Source organism: Apostichopus japonicus, chromosome 12, assembly GCF_037975245.1.
Source record: "Apostichopus japonicus isolate 1M-3 chromosome 12, ASM3797524v1, whole genome shotgun sequence".
Lineage (NCBI taxonomy): Eukaryota > Metazoa > Echinodermata > Holothuroidea > Aspidochirotida > Stichopodidae > Apostichopus > Apostichopus japonicus.
In genome coordinates this window covers 32080812-32104797 of record NC_092572.1, presented here as the reverse complement: position 1 = coordinate 32104797, position 23986 = coordinate 32080812, and the positions used below count along the sequence as shown (strand labels likewise).

At 37.9% G+C, this 23986-nt stretch overlaps 4 protein-coding genes across 20 annotated transcripts in view; 3 read left to right on the top strand and 1 right to left on the bottom strand.

Annotated features, from left to right (window-relative positions):
- Window positions 1-23986, top strand: part of LOC139977751 (uncharacterized) — a 177053-nt gene that overhangs the window by 24040 nt on the left and 129027 nt on the right. For all 17 annotated transcript variants that reach the window (XM_071987358.1, XM_071987357.1, XM_071987356.1 and 14 more), the window contains exons 6-7: window positions 15843-16051; window positions 21030-21124. In XM_071987358.1, the coding sequence (XP_071843459.1) occupies window positions 15843-16051; window positions 21030-21124 (304 nt within the window). The remainder of the gene's footprint in view (window positions 1-15842; window positions 16052-21029; window positions 21125-23986) is intronic.
- LOC139977745 (NLR family CARD domain-containing protein 4-like) overlaps window positions 1-23986 on the top strand; it is a 346755-nt gene that overhangs the window by 198819 nt on the left and 123950 nt on the right. The window lies entirely within an intron of this gene.
- On the top strand, window positions 360-2948 carry LOC139977755 (putative nuclease HARBI1). The gene is made up of 2 exons (XM_071987362.1): window positions 360-1404; window positions 1773-2948. Exons 1-2 carry the CDS (start codon window positions 644-646, stop codon window positions 2056-2058), a joined length of 1047 nt encoding a protein of 348 aa, XP_071843463.1. The 5' UTR covers window positions 360-643; the 3' UTR covers window positions 2059-2948.
- Window positions 3103-6907, bottom strand: LOC139977762 (uncharacterized). Its single transcript, XM_071987397.1, has 5 exons — window positions 6659-6907; window positions 5630-5763; window positions 5087-5211; window positions 4576-4685; window positions 3103-4230 (listed from the first exon to the last, which is right to left on the bottom strand). The coding sequence occupies exons 1-5, from the start codon at window positions 6665-6667 to the stop codon at window positions 3949-3951; spliced, it is 660 nt and encodes a 219-aa protein (XP_071843498.1). The 5' UTR covers window positions 6668-6907; the 3' UTR covers window positions 3103-3948.

Here is a 23986-nt window from a genome sequence, read left to right as displayed (position 1 = left end):
GGGCAGGTTGACGGTCTATTGGCATAAGTGGAAATGAAGTTACTGGGACAGTTGTGAATGCAAAGAAAATAACATTTATGTATTAGAGCATCCACTGCTTCACACTGGTATTTGAATGCACTCTAAAAGTGTTTATTTTAAACAGTATTTAGCTCTCAAATATGCAATGAAGAAATGTTTTTATGACATGATATTGATAAAGAGTGGCAGGGGAATTCTTCCTGAACCATGCTTGCTAGCCAGAAGTTTGGTGATTCAAGTCACAACAAAATAGATTTGCTTCATTTTTACCGTTTCTATACATTCTGTGCATCAAGAAGTGTAGGAGATATACTGAAAGAAGCTTGATAGGTTCATAGGTCCTGGGGCCTGTTTCACAAAGCACTAAGTCGCGTCTTAGTGGTCTTAAGACGCATCTTAGTGAATAGGACTTAGTGCCGGTTTCACAAAGATCACTAAGTCGCGTACAAGACTTAGTCCACTTTTCACTAAGTAGCTTAACGGGACTTAGTCTACGTCTCGTCTTGACGAGACTTAGGGACTGATCTTAGTGTATTTCTAGTCATGTGATCGAATTGGCGCCAAATTTAAGCTGCTAAGTCTGCACAAATTACACTATACACGAACGATATCAACTACAACAATGGCCGCACTTCAAATGATCTTAGGCGAAAGAGTTGCTGCTGGACTACGCAGAGAACGAATTTTCCGGGACCGAAATTATCCTCTCGACAACTTCAATGATGAAGACATGCACGAGCGATATCGTTTCACGAGAAGAGGGTTGATGAGGTTGATGGACTTGCTCGCTGCGGGGTTGAATCATCCAACCAAGAGAAGCCATGCAATTGACGGACGCTTGCAGATCTGCATCGCTTTACGCTTCTATGCGACCGGAACTGTACACACTGGTCATGGGGATCATCACGGAGTGAGTAAGGCGAGTGCGTGCCGGATAGTTCGGAGAGTCAGCTCTCATCTGATCAGAATGAAGGGCGACGTCATTAGATTCCCCACCACACCACAAGAAGTCATGGCAACACAACGAGGGTTCAGCGATGTTGCGGGATTCCCTCGCATTGTGAGTGCAGTGGACTGTACTCACGTTCTCCTCAAGGGTTCGCGGCTTGGGGAGGATGCCTACGTTTATATTAACCGAAAGCGCGTCAAGTCCATCAACGTGCAGCTCATGTGTAACAGTCGTTACAAAATCACTAATGTTGTTGCCCGATGGCCGGGCTCTGCGCATGACAGCAGAATCTTGCAACATAGCAACATTGGGCAGGAGTTTGAGGCCGGCAACAAACAAGGTATCCTGATTGGAGACAGTGGATACCCACTGAAGCCTTGCCTGATGACCCCCATCGCAGAACCGCAATCACCAGCCGAAATTTCATATAACAGGTATGTAGGCTATGTCACGAAGGAGTCTAATTAGGGGACCAGTAATTTCTTCCTGATAAAAGGGTGGGTCATCATTTATGGCCGGTGAGTGGGGGAGGTGACGAAGTTGTAACCATATTAATATTTAATTTATATTCTAGAGAGAGCAGCTGACGTACTTTTCATTCGCGAAAGAGGTACTTTTTACATTTTTCGAAAAAGTCAGGGCAGAAGCCCCGCCCCCCCCCCCTTGCCCCTCCAGTTCCAACAAGCCTGAATATCATTTACCATTAAAAGATTTAGTGACCAAATATATAACAGTTTGAGGTCGTCTGAATCCAGTTTAGAATTTTCTACCAATAGGAGTTCTCATTCATCTCAAATCACAGAGCTCACCCAAGAACTAGAGTATTCATAGAACAAGTCAATGGACAGCTGAAAATGAAGTTCCCGTGTCTCATGGTTGGATTGCATGTTGGGCCCAAGCAAGCATGCAGAACGATTGTTGCATGTGCTGTCCTCTTCAATTTGGCTAAAGATATGCAGGAACCAGAACACGAGCTGAACCAGCACCTTCCAGATGATCCACATGCAGAGATCTACCCAGGGGCAGCTCGAGCCGCTGGATTAGCAATAAGGGCACAGATTGCTCAGGATATTCATAACCGGCTGTAAACTATATTTTACAATTTCTCTGTTATAGTACTGGCAATTTTGAATTCCAAAAACATGATTACAATAAAATTTAACCGAATTTCATTTCACAAAAAGCTGTGTTTATTTGCTTTTATTCAAAATCACCTGATAAATGTTAGGAAATTTAGAGAAACTAATGTAACACATACTTTTAAGAAACGGCATGTGCTTGTAATGTAACCACAATATACAGTTGATCAAGGGAAGAGGGTTTCAACTTCTGCAATGAGTCGACAACCTTTGCGAGGATATAAGTACAAGTATACCAAAATGAATACAAACACAATAGATTCCTGGTGACCCTCAGGGTAAATAGTATGTATTTACCATAAAGTAAAAGATGGATCAAAAGTATGAATATGCACAAATTAATTAATCCGTAACAGTCCACTAAATCTGCAGCCTTATATACAGTATATATATATATATTTCATGACAGTATTATGACAGATTACATTTTATGTATTTGTTTGTTTAATCACAGCATTCAGGTGAATAATAATTTAAAAAAACTAGTTGTGCAAGGAAGTGTTCTAAAAAACCTTTATGGCTTAACGAGTAGAGCCCTCCCTGCTTAACTTTGATAATATACATAAATATATATCTCAACATTCAAAACCACCTGACCCTTGCTAAAACTTTCCCACCTTTCCCCACCGATAACTCCTACCTATAGCCCACCCTCCACTCAAAACCTCCCATCCTTACCCTCACCCAACAGATGTTGAAACTTTTGCCTGAAAAATTGGTATTATTATGTGTCTGCTCAAACAATTTGTTGGATTTTTTTAAAATGCTAAATTAAAAATGAAACAAAACTGTTACCAAACTGCTTATCCACTAAAGAGCCTGTGTAAGAGAAAGTGTAAAGGTAAGTTGGCCTGCTGCTTAGATCCTAGCAGGATCTTCTTCAGAGGCTGAATGACAAGAAACAATAACAGAAGGGACAAATACACAAACAGAACACAGACAGGTTAATGAGCAGGGTAAACACAAAAGAGATAGATGTAAGAGGATTAGTAGACAAGGGAGGGAGGGAGGGAAGAAAGAAAAAAACAAGGTGAAGAAGAGAGGTAGGAGGAGATAAACTGTAGAGGGAAAAAAAGGATTATGGGTAGAGGGTATGAGTAAACTAGAGAAGGACAAAGACAGAAATGTGTGAAGGGAAAAAGCGGAAGAGAGCTACGAGAAGATGGGTGACAGGAGGGGGGGGGGGGAAGAGAAGAAGGGAAGCATAAGAAAGGTTAGTCATGTCTTTCCTGAATGTTGAGCCCATGACTTGGAATGGTTTCGAAGGCATTTCATCCACCGTCTCTCTCTGGTGATTTTTACTAGGTCAGGACGGCTACCTAAAGATTCAATACCCTGTAGGGACATGTCATTAATTGTATGGTTTGGACTGTTAAAGTGCTCTGCAACCCGGGTCTCAATCTGCATGGTGTTGACTGTGACAATAGAACCACTTCTTGAGGGTGGTTTTGGTTCACCAACATACTGGATGCTGCAAACTCTACAAGAGATCAGATAGATGACATTAGAGATTGTGCAAGTGATGTGACCCTTGTATCTCAAAGTACAATGTACTCAAAGCTCAGTGTAAATAACACCGTTCTATGCAATTTCATATCAACAGTCATTATTTTTATTGAGTAATTTGTATAAAAATTTTGAGCTGAATAAAATTAGCCAGATCTTTTAACGAGTCCATAGATTCTACAAACTTCAATCAAAATTTTCAAGCCCCCCACCCCCCCCCCCCCCCCCACCAACAGATTATGTGCCAATTGTTTTCCGAAATTCAACAGCAAACAAGTATTAAGACTTTAATTATTTTGGAATTTGATATTAAGACCTGTGTGGAAATACATTTTAGATGTCTTGCATGTTATTCAGCATGTCTACTAGACAGGCAGATTTGTCTTTGCAGATTTCATGCAGGACATCTAAAATGGAGCGGAGAACAATTGTTTGCTCCTTTTTTGCTGCCAACTTAGCTCTCTGTATAGCCAAGAGCTCCTCCTGAATTTGGCATTGCCTCACTGCTGCAGGTCGAGTTTGGAAACTCATCTGTGGTTGTAGTGGCTCTACTGGAGATGGTACAGATGGAGTTGGCTTCGAGGCATATTCTGATTCATCAGAACAGATGGTCTCCTGAAAAGAATGATTAAAAAGTAATAAATAAATGAAGGATTACCTTGCTGGGTGCACAAAACCAACAATGGTAGCAGCCCTTCCATGTACTAGAGCCCAGACAAAAACACATGTACTCGGGGGGGGGGGGGGGAAGAGAGAAAATCTCCTGTGCTGGGTCTGCTATACACTGGGACTAACGAAAACACCACAGATTACCACTTTATTAAGTACATGGGCCAAGGTAGTAATTGGCCCAGGCCAGTAACAAGCTCCGATAACTAGTGAAGATGTGGCGATACCCACCGGAATTGTTTGCAGGTCGATACATATAAGGTTAATATAATGTAGGCTAATGTTCATTACCTGTGAGCTTGCCATATCATCCTCAGACAATATGCCGCAAACCACCTCTTTGGCTAGCACCCCCAGAACTTTCTCATAGAGAGGATCTTCCATCACTGGGGGACCACCACCTACAATAACAATATAATAATATATCAGTTTTACTTCTCAAAGTACGTTGATTTTATGAAGTTATTATTATTGCTATGGCCCTCTGTCAGAAAACGCTGGCCCCTGTCATGGAAGAATCACCCATTTTGTTGAGGAGAAAACATCAATAGTTGTATCATACAGTGCTTATGGCGTCATCTCGCCGTCCTTTAATTTAGAGGCTCCCTCTTGCAAACCTCTAAAATTGGAATCTACATTCCTCAACAGAAGTGATTGGACATATAGGCAGTAGCTAGCAATCGACAACCCTTGCCCCCCAGCCTCCCCTTTAATTGTTGCAGCATACTGCATTCAGAAACTGCAACATTATTATTGGGAGCGAGGTTTGTCCTGTGTACTTTAACATGTCATATAATCTGACCTGTCTTGGGGGCTTTGTAGGCTTTGGCCTTGGAAGCCAAGTCTCTCCATTTCTTTCGGACCATAGTCCACTCCCGTACTGGTCCACCAACTGTTTGAAGGACCGCTGCTGCCTTCTTCCAGTTTCTGTTGAGTATGATCAAGGTTAAACAAATTAAATACATGTTCATATTTCATCCAATAGCACCAGCACCAAAAAAAAAGGAACCCAACACTGATATAAACAACATGATAACAGAAGGCCGCTCCATAATAAAATATAAATTTCAAACCTGGGCATCCATTAAAAAGCCAAGGAAAACAGGATCTGCTCTAGATATAACTCAAGAACAGTAATATGACAACTTTTGAATTCAATCAATCAAGTGATAATTTATGGTTTCTGACATTTCAAATGATATTTTAATAACAAAAATTAGGATTTACTCAGGATATTGTAAAAGCAAGTCTTGTGTAGTGGAATCTCTTAGCTGTAGCTGCAAAACAAAACAAACAAACATACAGACAATTTGAACACACAATGATTGCTGTGGAATTCACAAACCTTTCCTTCATCTTCTCTTCTTTACTGCACCCCTTCCCTCCAGTGCCAAAGAGCAGTGCCTTGTGAGTGGCGACAAACTCCACTAAAGTGAGTGTTTCTACCTCCGAGAAATCTGGGCACCGTTTTCGCTTTTCCTGAAGAGGAATATTTGTTTGTGAAAATTAGGGCAATAAGATACAATGAGTGCTCTTCTGACTTGAACACTCACTGTAATACTGACATACGACATCTTAGTCCTAGTACTAGCACAGTGAGTAGCGGTGTAATGTTAGTATAATTGTTAATGTCAGGTTAGGTCTATCCAACTAGGTTAGACCTTATTTCTTATGGGACTGACATACACGTTCAACAGCCCACTCTGTACAAGCCTAATACTAATACTGCATTCATGTATATAGGCTAGGTATACATGAGGTTACAAAAGGTTAGTAGGTCTAGGCTACTACTAGGCCCACATCGCATTCACAGTAGCCACTTGAGCACTGATGCGATAGCCTAAATAAGCCTAGGTCCATAGACTAGCTTTTGGCTTTGTAAAGTTGTAGCATGTAGGCTATATAGCACTAGCAGTATAACTAAGCCTACGTAGGCTAGTATAGTATCAGTAGTAACTTGAAACATGTCAGGATCTACCTTACGACTGTAATGCTAGCACATACTACCTTAGCCCTTCAAGAGGACTGTAGTGTGGGTTCCTCGCGATCAGCGTTGGCGGCTTCCTGACTCGGATTTGGAAAACATAAGCATAGTACTTTGTTGGCCTAGTCTAGGCCTAATACTAGTTATACTGATAATTGCTAACACTTGGCCTATGCTTGAATTACGGTTAAACAAGTGCTAAATATGGTTACTAGGCAATTTGGTCCCATTACGTCTGCACTGTAGCTTATTAATAACAACGAAGGAGACAACTTTATGTCTCGATAACTTCATGAGAAAACTCTCCGTCTATTTGACGTCAACATATAAATATTACATAAGTTTTGGCCAAAAATTGTGATTATAAAAGGCATTTTACTTGGTATTTACCTTTCCCATTCTTGCAATTGTAAAGTTCGTTCGTGCGATGAACTGTTAAAACTTTTCGCGGTCAAAGGTCACAGCCTCGTTCATGTCAACAAAAATAAAATGTACGCATCTTAAGACGCGTCTTAGTGAAGAACAGTTTTGTGAAACCGAGATCCAAACAGTACTTTACTAAGACGCATCTTAGTGTAAGTCGAGTCCGCGGAGCACTAAGTCCTGTGTGCGTAAGTCGAGTTTAGTGAAACAGGCCCCTGATCTCCTCCATCCAGTACAGTCTCTGTCATCATCTTCACTAGAGGGTTTTCTTACTACGGTTGAATTATTACATCATGGAGCCATTGGAGCCTCAGTGACTTTTAAATCAAAAGTGAAACATTAACATGAAATCAACTTAGTTATTCAGAAATTTCAGAAGATTTCAGAAACAAAAGGATACTCACAACAAAGAAAACCCAATTGTAGCAGTTCCACATTGATCCAATCATTGATCATTTCAATTTAGTGATTATACAGTATTACAGAATACAGTGTTTGGTTTCTGAAGCTTTCTGAAAGTTCTTAGGAGCTTTTGCATTCAGATAGCAAAGTGACCACCACAGCTGTTTTTGTGGGCAATCAACTTCACATGTTAGCTGTAAAAGACCCCGACACTTTTAGTAAGTAAATTATAAAGTGCATATTTGATTTGTGATATTGAAACTGTAGATACGTCAATACTTAGGAAATGAGCATAACCAGCACAAACCATGTTAATTCTGGATATGTTCCCAATAATGGGTTGTCTTGGACCAGCAAGGGTGGTGTAAAGCACTGCAGTTGTTTGGGTGACACAAACTAAAATAATGCTTGTATATGATATGGAATATTGAATCTCAATCTTTTGAAAACCTCGCATTTCATTTGACCTTTATTCACTGGCAGGTTAGCAGTTAGCACTTAAATCCACAATATCCCAGGAGAGGAAACAAATCCAGAGTACTTTACGAGTAGCTTTTTATGACTATATTTGGCTAAAACCTCAGACAGTTGGATGATCTCGCAAATGTAAAACACTTCTTCAACAAATTAATATTATGATCAAAGTATTTGAAGGAGGAAACCTCCCCTTCAACTTGTTACCAACTATAACAGGCTAGCATCACCATATTTCAGCTATTCCTACATTGTGCTGAGCCTATAGGTCACGCGTTATGCTGGATTTTGCGGTAATATTGAATATTGTAACTAAAACCATTGGACTAGGCCTAAGTTAGGCTGCACTTTTCTTGTATGACTAGAAAAGACCTAAGCCATAACTTCATCGTTACATGTGATATCCCTGTCTTTGTAGGTACATAGCCTAATATTATGAAAGGAACACAAGACATACGTCTTTGAAAATTGCAATATACTCTGTTTCTTTCAGTATCACCATCTTCACCATGTTCACCATCTGTAATATGCTGCAATATCTTCATATTTAGTAAGCCAGTTCTAGAAGCTTCGCCGGCTTCGGGAAATCACACCAAACAAACCGGGAAGTTCTACAACCATACAACTGTTCTTCAAACGCTGCTTTACACTGTGTCGTGCATGGTTTGTTTGGATTTGAAAATGAGACTTGTTCAAGTCGTTTCCATTGGCCACTAGGGAAATTCCCCTCCTTTCAGATAAATGATCAATCTTCCAATTCAAATAATAGCAATTTTCCAAAAAAAAAATGGCAAATACGTTAGATCTAAAAGTGAGGACTTCAACAATATGCTGCAAAAAGTAAATTCATCATTTACACCTCGACAATTTTCCGGTAATGATGCGTTCATAGAATCCTGTACAGCAGCTTGAAAGTGTTTACGTGTTATGGGTCACATAGGTCTTGTGGAAAATTTAAAAAAAATACTTAGTTATTAAACTGCAACTCATCAAATTACAACTAAGACGGCCTTTTAACTATTCACAATAGATCTTCCGAAGTCCAAACATAAAAAGCGGTCCGGCACAAAATATATAACGAAAACGCAATATGCAAATAATAAAAACAAATATGATGGTCGTGACTTTCAAATGAGTAAAGCAAAGAGGCGATGTAAGTTCCAATGAAAACGCGTACTATAGTAGTAGCAGTAAGTTGAGTCTCGTCTATCCGACATGCTCAGTGATTAACCTCGTACTATTGCGTACTATAGTAGTAGTAGTAGTAGTAGTAGTAGTAGTAGTAGTAGTAGTAAGTTGAGTCTCGTCTATCCGACATGCTCAGTGATTAACATCGTACTATCGCGTACTATAGTATTAGTAGTAAGTTGAGTCTCGTCTATCCGACATGCTTAGTGATTAACCTCGTACTATCGCGTACTATAGTAGTAGTAGTAGTAAGTTGAGTCTCGTCTATCCGACATGCTCAGTGATTAACCTCGTACTATCGCGTACTATCGACTAGCGAAATCTATCGTGATAGTATTGCGTCACTATTTGAAGCGTATTCTATAGTTTGTGTTAACATATTGTCAACTTATGTTATTATGACGTCACACATGGCTCGTGTTTTGGTGGTTTGCTCTGTGGTGTGGCGGGCTATGAATCACGCGTTATTAGAAGCGTATACAGATGTTTTGTTTTAAATGATTCGGTTTGTGGGGTAGAAGACACCCAAACTGGTTCAAATTGGTTGAGTGCCCATTTGCATGTGCTCATCTGCATATCAGCTTGGTACTCAACCAATCAAGAGTTGGGTGAGGGGTTAGCTATAAGATTGGACCAATCAGGTTCAAGGGCAAAGCGTGTGCCCTGTGCATCGCGTCGTAATTTGTTATTGTAGAATCGGGGGTTTAAGTGTCTCCTAAAGACGTATCGGGGAAGCCTACAGACGTATAACAGAGGGCTCCGTAGTATATCTTTATGATCAGCATTTATGCGTGTGCATTTTAATTATCCCAAGTTATCAGTAAACGAACTCACACGATGTGTTGTTTGTGTATTGTTACGAAGTGTGAGTCATGTAAAGTTGCAGTGCTACTGCGCGTGTGCGTGTTTGTGCGATTGTGCGTGCGTGCGTGAGTATGTGTGAGTAACAAACCAAAGTTATAGTTATATTCAGAGTTAATAAAAAGGAACTTATTATCAAATATCCGCTTTTGGAGATTACTTATTAAGACTTTCCTGTTCACGCTCGGTTCAACGTTATTAGTGTAAGGCCCGGCTTACCGTCACCTGGAACTATCAAAGTAACCCTTACAACTGCAAGTGACTTTTATCGGGATATTGTTTGACTACAAGCTTGGAAAGAAGTCAATATTTTATCATTTCTTAAACCTTTTGAAATGACGAGATGAAAGTATTTTGGTTTTTCAACATTAATCAGAAAATTTCCAAATTATACACTTGGAAAGAAGTCGGGGGTAGGGGTGGTCAATGTTACATTCAGCTTAAAAGAAGGCCACTTCAACGGGTGTACACCCTACCCGCCCCTCACGACTTTAAAACAATAGTATTCATAGGCAAAACTGCATGGTGTATGGAGCCAATTTTAGACCTACTTGGTAGTGTAATTATGCCTCGGAGTGCACCATGTAACATCAATTTTCAAAACAATTTCAGGGGACGGGGCTGCTGTGATTTGCCTTTAACAAGCCAACGACCACACCTCCTCCGCTTTCAAATTCTTCTTTCCACTCTGGCCTTTCCATAATAGTGTAGGCCCTACCTAAGTCAGTTGGGTCCATGCCCCCCTCACTTGAAATCATCTGCTATTAAAATGTGGTACATGACTACATGAAGGTAACATGCTATAATGTGTACCTCTTTGTCAGACATTATTGTGTATAAGAACACTGGCGGATCCAGGGCCTTTGTTTGGGAGGGGCCAAAGTGGTATTAGAGTGATATGGGGGAGGGGTCTAAGGGGAGGGGGTGCCCCCTCCCCTTTGCCCCCTCCCCCTTTGGAAATTTTTCTATTGCTGAATGCCCTCAGATGCAATTTGGTGCGACAAAAGTGTACAATGGTGATGTTAATTTACTTCTAAAAAAATGTTTCCCAGGTGTAATTTTCTAAAATATTTATAAAACAAAGTTGGGTTCATCTTTCACAAGAAATTTTATTTTTCATAGGTTATAAATTTCTTACAACCAGCCTGTAACTGCAAAATGGTGTTAAACTGTGAATCCTCATGCTCATACATTTACATAGCTCCCAACTCTTGAGAAGGCAAATGCTGGTCCATGCCACGAATCGCCGTCCTGGGGGAGGGATATATGGGGAGGGGGTGTCCCCCTCCCCTTTTGAATTTTTCTGGAATCCTGGTGATGCCTACATGTAAAATGGTGGCACTCAGAAAGGCTTTTGTCACCCAAAATTTTCTGAGAAATATGCATTTTTTTGTGTGTAACATCAATAAATTGAATAGTAGGTGATAATTCATTCTTTCCCGTGCCATGAAAATGTTCGCTGCTCGCCCCAATGAAAAGAAATATAGGCTAATTTGAGGTTCAAATGATGCTGTAAAGGACGTTTTATACTCTATTATGCTAAAGAAATGATGGTTGCTAAGTCAAAATTTGATGCAATTTTTTTTTATGTATACTTGACAATTACAATGCGGTTTTTTTCGGACGCTTGTGCGGGTCAGCGGGTTTGGGTATTAGAATGCGGGTCTAATTCCCGCGAATTGCGGGTCAGTTGGGAGCTCTGCATTTAATTTTAAACCAGAAAACGAAAAGGTTTAGACTAGTCTACCACCGCTATTCCTCACGATTATTTTAATTTCCAATCATATGCTTTAGCGGATGTTCGGAAACACTTTTTGGCTCACCTTTGGGGGGGGGGGGGGCATGGCCCCCCTTGGCCCCCCCCTTGGATCCGCCAGTGTATAAGAATAATAACTGGTTGGGCAACATGTCCACCTAACGGCTATGTATACAGCATAACTGGACGGGCAAGACTGTATCTTCTGATTTTCCATGCAATTATACAATAGTGGTTTTAACATCGGTCATTTCAGTTTTCAAACTTCACACTAGTATTCTTTAGAACAACGACTCCACAGCAACACCATCACAACTTTCGAATCCACTTATAGTCTGACCATAAAGGGTCATTCCCTTTCCTAAATTTGTCGGGAGAATTTTGGAATGTGAACCCACGTTATTGGGTACTAAACCATACAGGAGAGTCGATCCGTTTTCAGGATTGGAGAAGCAAACTTACCGATACAGCCCCTCCATGAATACACATATACTTGATCAGAAATATACACAAATTTTAGCCACAAGATGTACCTCCTATATGTTCTACACCCTTTCCCATATCTATGTAGACATGTGACAAATCATTTGATTGGCGTAGGAAGGGATCAAAAATTGAATGGGTTGGGGAGGGAGGGGGGAGGCATCCCAATTAAGCAAACAATACACATTTTGTCATGACTGTGACTCACATGGAAGACTGAAAAGTTCAAAATGTTCATATCAAGATGTTTATCCCGACAGTTTCGAATATTTCTGGGAAATTCAACCCTTTTTCAATATTGAAACCCTTTTCTTGAAAATCAAGATTGTCCTAAAATTGCCACCTGTAATTTAACCGTAATTCTCAACATTAAACTAGTTTTTCTAAATATTAAACCTCTTCGATTTATTTCGACCTCATTAGTTCCCTCCATGTTAAATGTCGATTTCTTTTTGTTTAAAACTTAAACTTTTAAAATGTGGACTTATTATCTAAAAATATTGGCGTTTTATCTCAAACTTGTACGTTTCTCTCGAAACTGCCATTGCATTTCTCGAAGTCAAGATTTCTTTCTAATTTAAGTTTCAACTATTTATCCCAAATAGTAAACTTTTCTTGCTGAGGATGGTACTAAGTAAAAAGGGACACAAAAATGGGGGGGGGGCTACATGAATTGACTATTAACATTATTGGTGAAATGTCGACATAGTATTTTGATTTGAGCAATTACGAGGTACGTGAAAAGACAAAACATCGTTTGCTTGCTTGACACTCTCTTTGCTGGTGCAATGATTCAGCTGAATAATCCAGCACTGACATAGAGTGGAATTAATTATAAAGGTGGTTGGGTGGGGGGGGGGATGAAAAAAGTTGTTGTAGTTACATTTATTCCAATAATTTCATGATGATCAAGTGATTATTTGTATAAAAAAATGTAACTTGACACAGACACGTTTTGTCTGCACGATGTGTCTGCAAGATGTGTATGACTAAACCGAAAGATGTTCAATTTATGTTATTCCATGTAGGTTTTAATATTCATTAAACATGTACTCCTTAAACCACTTGAAAGAGACGGTATTCAAACTTTTGTTTTGTGTTTATTGATTGTTTATGCATCCACTAGCAGATAATAGGGTGGGGGAATGTGTACATCAAATGCTTTTTGCCCAAATTTTAACCGGTGGTGGGGAAGGAGGGGGTGGGGGACTAACACCCTACCGCTTAGGGAGAAATGTCAGTGATTGCTTGATCTGCTTGATATAAGTTGTGTTGTATTATTTACTTCCTCGACCCCTTCCTTACTAAGTTACTACATACCCAATCGACGTCAGGTTTCAAACTGTCTGTTCCACCGGGCATGTATAACGTTACGTTCGTCGTACATTTACTTCTATTGGCGCCAAAATGTCTGTTACAAATTTCAAAAATCACCCGCGAACAGCTGGGAAACACCTGTATATGAATATCGGTGACTCATGCTATTGTATACCTGTTCACATCTATAGTATGTATCACTGAATGGTTTAGTGTTATATTATTGGAGTTGCAGAGTATACGTAGTATAATCGTGGACGTTGTTTGTTACCAGTGACTTGTTGAGTGGCTATTAAGATGGATTGTTTAATGGCGAGGAACCGCTGTTAATATAGTTAAAACAGTATTTATTGATCAGAGAGATAATTTGACGGTAAGGTATGAAGGCATGCTAGGATGTGTACAAAGGCCAGGCCAAACTTAGGTAGGCTATATAGGCTAGACTAGTAATACAGTTAGGTTATGTTAGAAATCTCAAACATCAGCCGCGAAAAGTTAGAATTACCACTTTTAGCAAGAGGACATGCTTAGCAAATCTAACTCATAAAAAATAAAATCTTTGCCTAGTTGTTGACTGATTATCAAAAAATTCCAAGTTAAAGCATATCTTAAATATAAAGGAATTGAATACAATGCAATCGAGACACTGAGTTTTCTTTAGAGATCTTAAATTAAGCGAAGAATAAAACCAGCGATTAACATTCTAGGTGAGCTGATGCCTATCCTTTACTTCGAAAACAATAACTCCATTCTAGCTATGACAAATTATCCATAGACAAGCTGTAGAAACTTTGTTATCCCTTCAAAAATCTTATATCACAGAAAATTGTTTAACTCGATTTTAATCGTACATAGCAAAACCTTATACTAGGCATTAATACAAGTCAATCTATAACATCCCACAATTATTATTGTAATCACCTAACTTACTATTAATCTACCAGTTCAGACATTTGAGCAAATTGTGTAATAAACCTGCAGCTTTTTACCGAGCAGGCTAACTGAAATAATGTTATTATAACTGATTATTAGTTGAATGACCTAACTCCTGCCGATATACCTGACACTTACCTGACATACCTGAAATATAGTTTGTATAGGGCCTACTGCTTTGAGCCTCTATAAAACAGTTTTCCAATTTAAGTATAATAATAATAAAATGCAATAAATAGTTATTAAAAAAACTCTTTCGTCCATGTCTTTCCAGCAGCAACTAGATCGTGGTGTTCCACTCACAGCTGTTTTTGTATTAATTTTGCCCACTTAATTATAAAAAAAAAAACGTACGTCATTTTCAAGCCGGCCAACAGACTTATGGCGCATGATATTAAAAATAAAAATGGTTTTGAAATTGAATGTGCGCCATTTCTTTCACGCTGCAACACCCCACAGCAGACGTTAGGCTGAGCCGTAGCTCTAACGTTAGTTTTAAAAGGGCGCCATCCTCTCATTAAACTTATAATTAACTGATTAATCTCTCGTGTTTGTTAATTTACATTTGACCGCTAACTGTTCACACCCTCTGAACTCCATAATAACAGAAAATATTACAACGAAGACCCTATCGATCTGATTAAACTGAAAAGTAGTAATACTTAATTAGTATAATTAAACCCTTAAGGATATGAAGTGTTTCCAGATAACAATATCATTTGTAAAACAAGCGCATGGTACTATTTAATTGGAAGATACGATAAAGTTTAGAAAGTTAAGATCATAAGCAATACCCAATTTAGGAATATCTACAAACACAAAGAAATAAAAATGCTACATTTCGAGTAAAAAAAAACCACTAGAAGTTATGTCACACAGATCCGTAAACACAGATAGACATCATCTTTTAAACAAATCGTATTCATTGGAAATAATTATATTTTAAGCAGAATAGTAGGATTTGGATCAATAATTAAATAATTTGAATATTAAAATTTGTGTTTAAGCCTCATAACCTTCCTCTCTTGAAACTTGAATTTGATCTACATCTGCTTCTCTAAATTGCATATTAATTATAAGAAACAACCTATTTATTAAACATAATTCTTCCAAATCTCCTTAAACTTTATAAAAATATTGTATTAGTTGAAGTAGAAGTTTCCTTTTCATGATTCTTATTACACTAGTGACTAATAGCTACATTTAAATTGCATTTTCCTTGTGGAAGTTCTAAATTAAAACCCAAATAAATTTCATCAATATTTTTCTTCAAAAGATAGAATAATCTCAGTTCTTGATTACCAAGTTTTTATCAAATTCTCAACCCGTCATTGAAATTTGTTTTCTATTACCTAATCAATTAACATATGTAGCCTCACATTCTGCTTTATTAAGCCTTACTAGCTATAAAACCGTTAGTTAATCATTTAATTGTTAAACAATAAAACTAACCCTTTAATCCTACATTACTACTTTATTTTCCTCTTATCTAATCTAATTATTCCTCTTAATATTTGTCTCCCCGTAAAATCAATCCCTTATTTCCTTTCCATTAATTTATTCCTTTTAACAAATAAACACGACCTAAATGTCCTAGTTTATCGCTTTACTTTCCTTTATTTTTATTTCGTTATTTTATTTATTTATAATATCATTATAATTATTCTAATCCTAACCAAATCCAATCTATTTATCTCTATCTACTCTATTATCAGTAACTCTATTCTTTCATTCTAGATTCCTATCTCCTGCGTGTTTCTAAACCAATGCTCTCCTAGAGTTGATGAGTCTGGTCTGAACCTTATCCTTCAGTCTGGTCTCTCTCTCTCTATCCTGAGTTCTCTCCAGAAGCTGTGGATCTATGGCGACTACAGGAGACTAACTAATGAAGAGTTGGCGGCCATCTTGTCTTACTCCTCACAGTGTACAAGCATGAAGGAGCTGAAGTAAGTACTCCGGTGTAGATGTTAGAATCATCATAACCGTTAAACAGGGAATTAATTTAATTAATAAAAGTAATCTATATTAAACTAACAATAGAGAATGTTAAGTCTGCTGTATTTTAATGTCAAGGATTGGATTTAATAAGTTTAGTTGGATTTATTTTAATAATTAGGTCATCGACGAAAGAATTCTGTAGGATGTTTTGATAAATGAAACAAAATATAATCATGGATTAATAGGGAATATTTTTAAGAGAGTGTTGGTAAGAGAGGGGTGGAAGGGTGGGTGGGGGTTGTTAAAAATGTGCTTTGTTTAGTTTAATGGTAAAATTTAACTAAGAATTAGGTTTTAGAATGACAGAAACCTTTATTATGATAAAATAAGAGATATATACACAAAGCAGTTGGATGTTAATAATTCTAGCGAGTACAATAATTATTCTAATGTACTGTTTTATAAGGAATAACTGTTATTTCTGACTGAAACCTCCAAAATATTTGATTTTCAATTATGAACAATTAATTTTAGAATTTCTCAACGCAAGAGATTGAAAATCGTTATTAATATCAAAGTAGTAAAATGATGGCAATAAAAATAGCAAAAACTAATAACTTTGTTGTAATAAACTCCCCAAAAGTGTGATCAGATTATGATACTCTAGAATGATACCAAACAAGCAACCAATTACAAAACAGTTTTAGTTGTCGAAATTTCAAAAAATAGCTACTCAATATAGGTTAACAAATTAAAAGAATATAAAAGTTAACAAAAAGGATATAAATAATTGCAATTGAGTTACCTATCAAGTTAAAACAAAATAAGATTATTGCCGTAAATATCATTCAAGGCAAATCTGTATTTTCAGAGGTTCAAATTTAATCCATTTAAAACTAGATCAAATTCTTCTTTATAGTTTTAAATACGATATTATACAAAATAGGCTAAACTAATATTTATGCTTATATTTTAACATAATTTTTAACAATAATTAAAAATTTAACCGAAAGCTTCAGCTTTGTATAATTCATAACTTTAAACAAACACTGTTTACTATTTTAATATTCCTCGTATTATTGTTACTTCATAGTCGATTCGATCATGACGTCACTGCTTGGTCCTTTACAATTTAGTGTAAATTAATCTTCCAAGACCACCCCCTCCCCACCTAACCCAACCTATCTCCTCATCTAGCCTTCATTGGTCCCACAGATCAAACCTCGTAAAAAATGCTCCTTTCCGTCCTTACCATTCACAAAATAGTCAGTGACATCTTCAACTTACAGCTGACGTGTTACTAAAATAACAAAGCGGCACCCGCTCCCCCCCCCTCCCCCTTCCCCCACCGCGCCTCCCCCAAATCTCGAAAGAAAATAAGCAAATTTAGAATAAATACCTTACCCCAATCCCAATGTGCTCTTCAGTAAGTTTAGACTGCCCCACTCCCCTTCACACGCCTTACCTGGACCCGCCACCACTCTCCCTTTGCCACCCCTCTCCTCCCCGTCGTATATAATCGATTTTAAAAGTTTTTAAAGTTAGCCAGCCCTGTCTACTGTTTTGTTCTTATCAAATAATATCAAGTGACTATTAAACGTCTTCGACACTTATGATGAAAAGTGTAAGCACCCTGCAGGTGTTTAAATTGGCATCTTTATAATCAAATATTCATTGATAGTGCTTGCCATTACAACCAATAATAGTTTGGTTAAATCGTACTGAATATGCGAGATGAGATATTGTTCGTGTTTAACAAGGAATAAGTAATTCGAAGATTCATGCCGCCTTGCCAAATCTGAAATATAGTCATAATAACCAAGAAATCTACTAAGTTAATATATTTCGAAACATTTCTGAGCCATAAACCATTAACAAGCAAACAACAACACGAACAAGAAAGCAAAGCATATGAGATACTTTAAGATTCGTTTTATGAGATCTTATATCCCTTTAAATATCAATTTTTATACTGCACTAGTTGTTTTAAGCTGCACAGAACAGGTGAAAGTGGATGACATTTTTCCCTCGAAGATTAAAATGAATAATAGATAACGAAAAATAGAAATCGATTTCAAAATTGCAACTTAACTGTTTTAGCGGAAATAGAAAGGCCTAGAAGGCTTTGATCATAACCTTCAGACTTTCTTCCAATTGGTTTACATTATAGGAATAACACTCGCTAACAAAATGAAGAACAGATTTCTATCCCCGGTACACAATGAATGAACCAAACAAGTTAACTATCGGTATAAACACTAATACAACTGCCAGGGTTGTATCTAGGTCGTACATATGGCCAGTGTAAGTTTAGGTCAGAAGTCTATATCAAGTCAGTATCAAATCAGAACCTAGATTAGCCTGGTTCACCTATTGACGTAAGAATGATAGAACAAGAAGGTATAAAAAACAGTCAACCCCCACCCCCCTCCCCACTTTCTCTTCACAACCATACTAAGAAAATAAATAAGGAAACAAGCGGGCTCTTGGTGACTACATGACCCATCAAATAAAAGTAACCAGGAATACCTACCAATGTACCTTTGAATGTACAGTTATAATACAATTACCGCATGCTCTACTTCCAAAGACACCTTGATATCCGTCTCAGCAAAGCTACTTGATATCGAAGTCGATCCTTCCCCCCCCCCTTCCTCCTGATCCCTGCCCCCTCAAAAGTAAATATGATACGGTTCATGATCGCCCTGCACATATATTATTTGTTGCTGAAATAAAAACAAGACAGTTGTTAACTTGTTTAAATTAGCTCATTGTGTCATGATTTGCGATGTTTTACATGAATCATGGTGGTATGCTGATTAAAACTATATATACTGTGATGGTAACATGTTCGTCAAGTAACAAGAAAAGTTAAGGTAAATAAAACAGAAAAGAAACCAAAGGAGAGGTGTTGTGTTCCTGAAAATACAGTTAGTAGAGATCTGTGGGTTATTGTATTCCATCGGTCGCATATCCGGGGTTTTTGTTACGTCAATTCGCAGCGAATAGAGTGAAAACATGTTAAGTAATTGTGCCTAAATATCTCGAATCTACGCTTTCAGAACCCATAAAGAAAGACGAATGTTCTTCGCATTGACCGCTAGGCATAAGAATGCAAGATTCAGTTGTGTACACTTCGTGACGGGTGGGCTAGGTAAATCAGCATTTACATATCGCGCAGTCAAGTTTTTAACGCTTTATGTTGTTTGCTCTCAATGAATCAACGATTACGTGAGATATGATCTAAGGTTTGAACTGATGAAGTACTGATGATAGACCAGGCGCGGCGGAACGGGAAAATTATTGGGGGGGGGGGGGGGGACTAATGTGTGAAGACTATCTAAGCGGAGCGCCACCATCGGTTGGTGCGGAGCGTACAAGAAAAGTTTGGGTTTTTCAAACCCCCAGATGGCCGGAACTTCCCGAGTGTCTTATGCTGCTAATACCTAGCCCTAAAATATGGGTCTCAAGCATAGGCGTAGGAGCCTCATTTGATTTGGGGGGGGGGGGGGGGCTGTAACGACTTGCCCGAAAAATATAACCAAATTTTTTTCGCGCGCTCCGCGCGTTCTACTTGTTAATGTGCACATCATATAGGCATCCATCAGTTATTACATCACCTGCCAATAACATAAAATTATTTCCGTGTTATTACCCTTCTATATTGGTTAGTATAATTGGGGAAGTCGTTACAATAATAATGATAATAATAATAATATAAGTTTAAACATTGAAAAACACGTTGCAAATTCTTCATCTTTCACTAGTAGCCAGTGGCGGAGCTAGGGGGTATTGGTCAGGGGGGGGGAGAGAATGGTCTGTAGGGGCGCTTTTGACACTACCTAAGCGGAGCGCCACCACAGGTTGGCGCGGAGAGTACAGAAATTTAAAGTAAGAGAGTAAAGATACTCCCTAGATCGCCGGAAATGACCCTTTCCGGGCCTTGCTAATTTGCAGATAAATGAAGAATAAATAGGTGTCATCGCCATTTGTCAGAAAATTGCACCAACAAAATGTGAAAAATGTTAATAGGTATTTGAGAGCGCAATAAAAAAGTCAATAATCGCGAATAAGTAAAAAGTGGTAAAAAGCTGAAAAGGGCGCCAGCAGTCCATTTGAGTCCGTCAGGGGTCATCGCCCCTCTGACTGTATGGACGCTCTGCCACTGGTAGGTGCCCGAAAAATTCTCAGCATATTGCCCAAATTTTCACCAAAAAAATTGAAAAAAAATGCAAATTATTATTCTTTCAGTAGGTGCCCGAAAAAAATCCCAGCATATTGCCTGAATTTTCACCAAAATATTTGAAAAACCCATTGCAAATTATTCTTCTTTCAGTAGATGCCCGAATAATTCTCAGCATATTGCCGAATTTTTACAACAAAAAAACCCCCAGAAAAACACATTGCATATTATTATTCTTCCAGTAGGTGCCCGAAAAATTCTCAGCATACTGCCCGAATTTTCACCCAAAAAAATTGTTGGGGGGGCTGCAGCCCCCCCCTCAGCCCCCCGCCTCCTACGCCTATGCGCGGAGCGTGCAAAAAAATTTTTGGTTTTACAAACCCCTCAGATGGCCGGAAACGGCCCTTCCCGAGTGTTCATTCTGGTTCCCTGGCCTCTTGCTAACTTGAGACCCTCAATTTGTATGTAGATAAAGGGCACATTTTTAACCTGAGGAAAAGCGGGGGGGCACGTGCCCCCTGTGCCCCCCCCCCGGTTCCGCCGCCCTTGGTTACATTCCAGTGCTTCGTAAGCAGCAATTTTGTTACACTTCAAATTAAATTTGTTAGTTTGTTTCCATGTGTCTATGTTTACTAAAATTTGACTTCCAATTTCGTTTATCTGTCTTAATCTGATCCACAATATCGTTCATATCTTATTTTGAACATATGAGGCATTTTTAATTCTTCATTATATTAGATGGATAACACATCAGTCTCCTTAGAATCGTTACCCATGATGTGATTCTTATCATCACTTCACAGGTTTGGTTACCCTATGCTTGCAGTAGGATATATTATACCAGAGACTATTCCGGTCACATCGATCCCGTCATCATTGAAAACAAGAAATGTCAAAGGTAAAAGAAATGACGTCAGTACATTAAAAGTATGGTTATAAAATATTAATACATGGACGCTTTGAAAGTAGGTTGTTATAAATAAAATAAATGTACATTATGTGGAGCATATCTGGAATATGCTCTCTTCTAAATTATTCAAATTATTATAGTCCTACATTTCCGAATAATGCATTAAGAGCAAGCTATCATAAAATATCACAAAGTATGTAGGCAATCAGGACTGGAAATTACTCCGTATGTGGTGTGTAAGAGTTAATGAACATAATAATATTCCAGATACTGTATATGACAGTGTATACATAACACGTGTTGAAGAATTAAACAAGTTATTTAAGAAAACCTTCAAATATTCTAAGCATATTCCATTTGTATATATCGCATTTTATTAACGTAACATGCTAGGGAAAGTTAAGGCATCCATGTTTGTGGTTTATTTATTACCAGCGAAATAGGATCAAGTAACTGGTGCAGTGATTTGTATATGAATGTTCTGAAGTACGTCTGCTTACATCAAAGGTACAATACTAGTTGGAAGTCTTACCATGATTATTCAACAACAAATTAAGTATGTGCTGATATGCTAATTAAGCTACATATATCGCAGGTTTTCATTAATTTCAAATTAATCGATATAGTGACATTTTATTGTTTCATGTCTTGCGTCACCAATACCTGAACAAATAAACGCATAATAAGCGTCGCAGTAAGTACTCAAGCAGACATGCGCACAACAAGCTGTTCCACCAAGGCAATATATATTCATACTGAGGTAGCCTATTTAGGGACACATCCACATCAACTATCAGATTGGTTTGTAATACTGCTGTTGTAGATTAATTAATGGAACTTTGGGGGAAATCTTACATCTGGCTCGAAATAAATTAGTAGGGAAACTGAGCACCGAAGATATTCTTTAAAAAATTATTTCAAGGTTAACTGTCATTTGAGATCAGCAGAGGTCAAAGTCTGCAAACCTTGTAAAACACAAATTCTCAGGACAGTTTGGATGTATGTCAATCTTTGTATGATTATTTCGAGTCATCCTATGTGCTACCCAAGTATTATCAATGTACTTTAAACAGAGATCTGTGAAAACTTTGTAGAGGGTTATCTTCTGATATCAGATTCCTAAAATATTTCACTAAGTACGTCACTTAATTTTTCATGCATATTTTATCTCTGATTATTTACTAGAAGATAGGTTGTCAAGTAGTTTCACGCATGTCACAAATAGCTCGATTGTTTGTGTAAATAAAAGTAGAAGTTTAATTTTGATATATTTTATTAGATCGATAAAGTCACTGCTATAAGTCCAGGTTGTATTTGTATACAATGTTAAATTCAATAAATTCTCATTTAATAACTGGAGGCTCGTAAACTAACTGGACTACTTAGTCTGACACACAGGTTATTAGGTCAGCTCATACAGATGCACCACAGAATATACAATAATAAGTAAAACAATACCTATGACGTCGAATGACATATCAAACAATTACAAATTTGTCATTGACAAATGTAGATATTTTATGTCAGCTATTAAAAATATTCATATTAAAGTTGAGTCATAATAATTTTTAAAACTGTGGATAACATTTAACATTTAGGACTGCACTGAGAAGCCTACGTCATCATTTAATTTACCTTAAAGGCATTGAAGACTCGCCCTAAACCGCGTGTCGCGCTCTGAAAAGTTAAGTTTCCGTTGCTTCCAAATGACGTTTTCTTCTTTTCGCTACCCAATGCAGACAGTAATGAAACGTGATACACTGTTATCTTTGATCTAGACCTGAGATGTCCACGCTGCTATGTACACTGTGTTGTGGGTATTGACCGTAGCTGTATGTAATTGACTGCACACGAGTGTCTAATTACCGACGGTAGCAAGCTGTGTGTGTATTTTCTGGGATCGATGGCGGTGTCTAACACTTCTGTTACACCTCATTCGAAACTAGGTCAGATTACCGACATGAGACGTTTCTTTGTGCGCGAAAAAGCATAGATTTAGCATATTGTAAAACTGAATATCTAGATAACCGGGATAGTTTCACAATCATCACGAGCAATCAAATGTTTCATTTCCCTGTACAATAACATATCTTTATACTAATATTCTATACCTAAATGCATTATTTAAATTAATTAAGAGTAATGTACATACATACAAACCTCTCTATCACCACCCCCTCAACATTATTTCTCAGACTCGTACACATTGTACACTCGTTCATTGTTCTGTGTTTAAAGGACACATCGAGATTCCCATTGTTAATGGTGGAGTGACGTCACTGCTGACGATGTCATCATTGCTCAATCTCAAAGACATAAGTAGTTAGTGTAAACAACACATTTGCCCGAACCAGTAAATATTTGACTACTGTAGACAGATGTGTGTTTACTAAATTATCTCGTGAGGAACAGCTTAGCGAGAGATTCAGAGAAGATGTTGTCAAAGTCACATAAGTCGTGCATTATTTATTTTCGAAAACGTTGATATTTGGACGAGTAACTAAGTGTATTAAACTTAAATTTATAATTTCATTTTCTGGCACTCTCATAACTTATTCCTCCTCCCCACCCCCTCCCCACAACCCCATCACTCTCTACTTAGCAAAGCGAGGTATCAGTTGTCACCTGTACCGTGTTCCTACAACTATGATTTATTCTTAGTAGAGTTAAAATAACATTAAACAAAGGAACCCTGTCTGTAAAACAAATAACCTTCCTTTACCGAACTGGAATGCGCTCAGATCCAGCAGTCCTCTTACATGGAGACTGGCTACGTGGTTATGAAAATATTTTGTTTATTTTTTTAAATATATAACTTAACTTAACTTAGCTTTTCAAACAGAACCCCGT

What these genes read in the sequence shown, in the direction of transcription:
- LOC139977755 (XM_071987362.1), top strand. Translation starts at nt 644, where the DNA reads ATGGCCGCACTTCAAATGATCTTAGGCGAAAGAGTTGCTGCTGGACTA. An exon ending in GCCGAAATTTCATATAACAG is followed by an intron (nt 1,405 to 1,772) that starts GTATGTAGGCTA and finishes CTCAAATCACAG; the next exon opens with AGCTCACCCAAGAACTAGAG.
- LOC139977762 (XM_071987397.1), bottom strand. An exon ending in CTACAAAGCCCCCAAGACAG is followed by an intron (nt 4,686 to 5,086) that starts GTCAGATTATAT and finishes TTGTTATTGTAG; the next exon opens with GTGGTGGTCCCCCAGTGATG. An exon ending in ATGATATGGCAAGCTCACAG is followed by an intron (nt 4,231 to 4,575) that starts GTAATGAACATT and finishes CATTCTTTTCAG; the next exon opens with GAGACCATCTGTTCTGATGA.